The sequence below is a fragment of the Otolemur garnettii genome, unplaced genomic scaffold (assembly GCF_000181295.1).
Source record: "Otolemur garnettii isolate 467f Iridium unplaced genomic scaffold, OtoGar3 scaffold00263, whole genome shotgun sequence".
In the NCBI taxonomy this organism is placed as follows: Eukaryota; Metazoa; Chordata; class Mammalia; order Primates; family Galagidae; genus Otolemur; species Otolemur garnettii.
In genome coordinates, this window is record NW_003852658.1 from 379,982 (window position 1) to 385,624 (window position 5,643).

The 5,643-nt window shown below is 47.4% G+C and overlaps 2 protein-coding genes across 4 annotated transcripts in view; one reads left to right on the top strand and one right to left on the bottom strand.

Moving 5' to 3' along the window:
* The window catches only part of ALG3 (ALG3, alpha-1,3- mannosyltransferase), an 8,158-nt gene extending 5,598 nt beyond the window's left edge, over window positions 1-2,560 (bottom strand). Inside the window, exon 1 of one of the 2 annotated variants that reach the window (XM_003802851.2) lies at window positions 2,321-2,560. In XM_003802851.2, the coding sequence (XP_003802899.1) occupies window positions 2,321-2,516 (196 nt within the window). In that variant the 5' untranslated portion in view covers window positions 2,517-2,560. The remainder of the gene's footprint in view (window positions 1-2,320) is intronic. The other variant, XM_012813427.2, reaches the window with a different exon arrangement.
* A 651-nt stretch (window positions 2,561-3,211) lies between these two features.
* ECE2 (endothelin converting enzyme 2) overlaps window positions 3,212-5,643 on the top strand; it is a 38,549-nt gene continuing 36,117 nt past the window's right edge. For both annotated transcript variants that reach the window (XM_012813428.2, XM_003802854.2), the window contains exon 1: window positions 3,212-3,447. In XM_012813428.2, the coding sequence (XP_012668882.1) occupies window positions 3,252-3,447 (196 nt within the window). In that variant the 5' untranslated portion in view covers window positions 3,212-3,251. The remainder of the gene's footprint in view (window positions 3,448-5,643) is intronic.

Genomic DNA, 5,643 nt, shown 5'->3' on the forward strand with positions numbered 1-5,643 from the left:
AAAAAAAAAAAAAAATGGAAAAACAGACACCACATGTACTAAATTGGAATTAGTTGGATCAATATTTATGTGTACACATAGAAGTAAAACTCAGTGGGAATCAAGTGCGTGTAGGGGAATAGGGTTGGATCAATTCACACCTAATAGGTATAATGCACACATTATGGAAGAAGGGCATACTTATAACATGGACCTGAAATGTACAAATCAAACTGTTACCAAAATGTGTACACCCCTATAGAATTCTGGAAAAAAAAGAAGAAATTTATAAATAGGGTCAGGCACAGTGGCTCACTCCTGTAATCCCAGCACTTGGGAGGCCAAGGTGGGTGGATTGCCTGAGCTCACAAGTTTGAGACCAACCTGAGCAAGAAGAAGACCCTGTCTCTAAAAAATAGCTGGGTGTTGTGGTAGGTGCCTGTAGTCCGAGCTACCTGGGAGGCTTAAGCAAGAGAATTGCTTGAATCTAAGAGTTTGAGGTTGCTGTGAGCTAAGATGCCATGGCACTCTACAAGGGTGATCAAGTGAGACTCTATCTCAAAAAAAAAAAAAATTAAAAAATAATAATAAATTAAAAAAAGGCTGGGCATGGTGGCTCATACCTTTTGTTTGCCATCATCAAAAGTGATTGGATACAATCCTAGCACTCTATTTAATAAAAAATTTTAAAAAGGCCAAGGCCGGTGGATTGCTTGAGCTCATGAGTTCAAGACCAGCCTGAGCAAAAAGCCAGACCTCATCTCTACTATACATAAAAACTGAGGCAAGGGTGGGTGCCTGTGGCTCAGTGGGTAGGGTGCCGGCCCCATATACTGAAGGTGGCAGGTTTGAACCCGGCCCCAGCCAAACTGCAACAAAAAATAGCCAGGCGTTGTGGCAGGTGCCGGTAGTACTGTATCACCTTCGGTAGAGTGCTGTAGCATCATAGCTCACAGCAACCTCCAAATCCTGCGCTTAGGCAATTCTCTTGCCTCAGCCTCCCGAGTAGCTGAGGCTATAGGTGCCCACCACAATGCCTAGTTATTTTTAGAGATTAGGTCTTGCTCTTGCTCAGGATGGTCTCAAACCTGTGACCTGAGGCAATCCACCCACCTTGGCCTCCCAAGTGTTGGGATTACAGGCATGAGCCACTGTGCCTGGCAAAACTGTATTATTAATATTTCCATTTTACCTTAAGATTGGTGAGCTAGAAAGAGTAGAGTTGGGATTGGAATTTATGTGGTCCCAAGTTCTTTTTTTTTTTAGACTGAGTCTCATTCTTGCCCTAGGCTAGCGTGCCAGGGCATCATAGCTCACACAGCAACCTCAAACTCTTGAGCTCTAGCAATCCTCTTGCCTCACCCTCCCCAGTAAATGGGGCTACAGGTGTGCATTACCACGCCTAGCTAGTTTTTGTATTTTTAGTAGAGATGGGGTCTCACTCTTGCTCAAACTGGTCTCCAATTCCTGGCCTTAGGCAATCCTCCCACCTTGGCCTCCCAAAGTGCTAGGATTAGAGGCATGAACCAACCAATGCACCCAGCCTGACTAGAGGTTTTTGAATCCTCTCTGCCCAGAGTACTCTTGCTTTTTCCTCCTTTCCTCAGCTAGCTCCTGGGGAAGAGGGTTCTATGAAGGTCTGAAGTGTCTTCCTGTGTCCTTTATATCATCCTGTCTTACTACTATCATAATGAACATGATGTATTGTAATTGCCTGCTAACTCATCTTTGCCCAGGCCCACATACCCAAGTCAGAAACGTGTCTCCTTTTTTCACGACTGTATCTCCGGCATTTATCATAACATATTAGGGGTATAATAAGCACTCAATAAATGTGTCCAATTAGCAAGAAAGCCAGATGCCCTAAGCCCAGTGTGTAGTCAGCCCAGAAAAGAGTCACCAATAACGCCTAATGAATTCGAGTGGTCACAAAATGCCATCATTGAGAAGGGATCTTCAAAGATTGCAGACTCGAACAGATAAGAAAATTAGATCCAGGAGTGGAAATGACATTTCCAAAGCCACAGAAACAAGCAGCAGCAGCATTACATTTAACTTGGGTCTAAGTCTTCTAACTACCAGGCTGGTTTGCCTTCCTAGCATGCAGGCTACATGTTGAAGGTAGAGTATCAATCTCCAGGGTCGCTGCCACTGTTGGGGGCGGGGGGTTAAAAATCCGGTTTTCTGTCGAGCAGATTTGGGGCTCAGGTAGGAGATAAGGGTCTGCCATTGATGAATGAATGTATCGGGAGTATGGTTTTGAATTCCAGATATGAGCTCCACTTTGAGTTGAGAATTTGGGTCTCCCTCCCTTCCCTCCGGTCCCCGTCGGCGCACTCACATGCCACCCTGTGAATGACCCAGAAGGTGATGCCCACCTCCGCCAGGCAGAGGCAGGCGGCCACCAGCAGCGTGTAGCGCGGCTCCCGCAGCAGTAGGCGCCGCTCTTGCCAGGCGCGCTGCAGCCATTGCCGGCAGAGTCCGGCTGCCTGAGACCCAGAACCCGCCCGGCCGCGTTTCCGCAGCCCGGCCGCCATGTTGATAGTGCGCCGCTCTTGTGGGCTCCACCACCCAGGAAACCCGACCCCGGAACACTTGGGTTCCGCTCCGCGCGCCGGACGTCTCACTGTACTAGGTGCTGACCAGAGACCTTATTTGCTCCATTAAAATGCATTTTTCACGTAGGTCTCTTCTGATGCACTATATGCTCCATACCAGCTGAAACAAAGTCTTATTCCTCAATTTATACCCAGCTCTGCGTACACAGACGCTAACGTACACGTTTGCCCAGAAAAGGAATATACCTGCTCTCAGCCCCAGCCCCCAAGACCCAGGATCCCGTATCTGTGTTCGTGCTGTCTCTTCTGGAGGACAAAGGGCCTGTCCGCGCGCCTCCCGCTTCCCTTAGATCTTTTTGGGTACCTAAAAACGGCTTGGGAAATGAATTTTTCACTCATCTTTAGACTTAATAGAAGGAGCCGGTTACGGTGAAAATAAAATAGGATGCAGTGAAGAACCCGAGTGAGCCTGACACCACGAGTGCGGCCCTAGGAAACGAGCGAGCAGTAAAGCCGGAGGATTCAGGATCTGAATTCTATGATTTTTCCAACCGGAGGATTCTTCCTGGAACGCTTAGCAGAGGACGGAAGTTCCACGTGTTTGTGTTGAGCAACTGCAAGCGGGGGGCGGAGACACAAGGTTCCCGCCTCCTACATCCACCTTCCGGATTGGCTAGGAAGGCTGGGTGCTCTGGCTGCCGGGTTGTTGAGAGCATGTCCTCTCCAGGGTCTCCGGCTCCGGGACCAGAATTACCCGAGCAAAACTGCGGCTACCGAGAGGTCCAGTACTGGGATCAGCGCTACCGAGATGCGGCCGATTCTGTCCCTTATGAGTGGTTTGGGAACTTCTCCTCTTTCCGTGCCCTCCTAGAGCCGGAGCTGCGGCCCGAGGACCGCATCCTCGTGCTAGGTGGGTAGTCCCAGCGCTGCCTCATCCAGGTGCAGCTGCCTAGACCAGCTCCGCCTGGGCCTGGTCCCGTTCCTTGTCCTGCTGTCTACTCTTCTTGGGGCTGGCCCGAGTCCGGAACCAAGATCCAATACCTTCAGAATTCTGGCTGTATTTAGCCGGGGCAAACAGGAGTAAGAGACTGTCAGTACCGGGACCCTGGGGAGGGAGCCTCGGGCATCGGAGAACTCAGAGGACCTAGTTTAAATCCCAGCGCTAATTGACTGTATAACTTAGAATAAGTCAGGAACCTGTTCTGAGCTTTTGATTCATTTCTAGAAATGGGACTGCGAGTTCAAGTCGAATAAGGCAAGTGCAGGCACGACTTGCACAATCCCTAGCACTTTTCTTTTGGTCCCATAGGCACTGGAACCACAGAGAGTCACCTAGGGAGAATTATCGTCTTACTACTCTCAGAGCCTTAACTGAAACTTGTTCCTATGCACCCTGTGAAATAAGGGTGAGAAAAGCGCCCTCTGAGGTCGAAAGGGAGATTGCAGGCGAGATTAGCGCGATTCCCAAAGGGAAATGCTGACAGGTGTTGTGGTGGGCACCTGCAGTCCTAGCTACAGGTGATAAATAACAAGCTGAATGTGTGTTTCCACTCTACTTAGTTTGAGAAATAAAGCATTACTATGACTAGAAAACAAGTATAATTTAATGGTTAAGAACTTGAACTCTAGGAGTCGGCGGGCGCGGTGGCTCACACCGCTAATCCCAGCACTGTGGGAGGCCGAGGTGGGTGGATTGCTTGAGCTCACGAGTTCGAGTTCGAGTCCAGCCTGAACTAAAGCAGGACATTCCCCCCCACCCCACCGCCCCATCTCTAAAAATAGCCAGGCGTCGTGGCGGGCACTTGTAGTCCCAGCTACTCAGGAGGCTGAGGCAAGAGAATCAATCGCTTTAGCCCAAACGAGTTTGAGGTTGCTGTGATCTATGACGCAACGGTACTCTACCGGAGGCAGGCAACAAAGTGAGACTCTATCTCAAAAAAAAAAGAAAGAAAGAAAAGAAAAGAAAAAAGAGTTGAACCAATTATGGTTCAGTTTATACTGGCTGTGTAATCTTGGACAAAATACTTAAATTTCTTAATTTGTACCTGCATTTTCTCAGCCTTAAAGAAATAAAATGACTTATTTATCAAGTTTCAGGATTATTGAATGAGTATGAAAGATGCCTAGAACAATGGCTAGCAAAATGAAAATTACATACAAAATTTTCTGTGTGGCCCTTCCTAAACCTTCCCCCCTTACAGGTAACTACTTTCTTAAATATTGTGACTTTAAACCATTGCATTTATTTACCATAGATGAATTTTTTTGAGCTTTAGTGTGCATGAAAATCACCTGGAAACCTAGACCCCCACCCTGAGATTCTAATTCCCGGGATCTATATTTAGCTCTAAATATAGCCCAAAACATTTACTATATAGATCCAGGGATCTATATTTAGATCTAGATTCCCAGGAATCTGTATTTTCTTTCTTTTGGAAGACACAGTCTCAAGATGTTGTCTTGGCTAGAGTGCGGTGGGGTCAGCTTAGCTCACAGCAACCTCAAATTCCTGAGTTCAAACAATCCTCCTGCCTCTGCCTCCCAAATAGCTAGGACTACAGGTGCCCACCACAACACATGGCTAATTTTTTTTATTTTTAGTAGAGATGGGGTCTTGCTCTTGCTCAGAATGGTCTTGAATTCCTGAGCTGAAGGGATCCTCCTGCCTTAGCCTCCCAGAGTGCTAGGATTATAGTATGAGCCACCACACCTGGCTTGGAATCTATATTTTCTTTTTTTGAGACAGTTTCATTATGTTACCCTCCGTAGAGTGCTGTGATGTCACAGCTCACAGCAGCCTCCAACTCTTGGGCTTAAGCCAGCAGTTCTCAACCTGTGGGTCTCTTTGGGAGTCAAACGACCCTTTCACAGGGTTCCCCTAAGACTATCCTGCATATCAGATATTTACATTACGATTCATAACAGTAGCAAATTAAAGTTATGAAGTAGCAACGAAAATAATTTTATGGTTGGGGGTCACCACAACATGAAGAACTGTGTTAAAGGGTCACGGCATTAGGAAAGTTGAGAACCACTGGCTTAAGCGATTCTCTTGCCTCAGCCTCCCATGCAGCTGGGACTACAGGCACCCATCACAATACCCAGC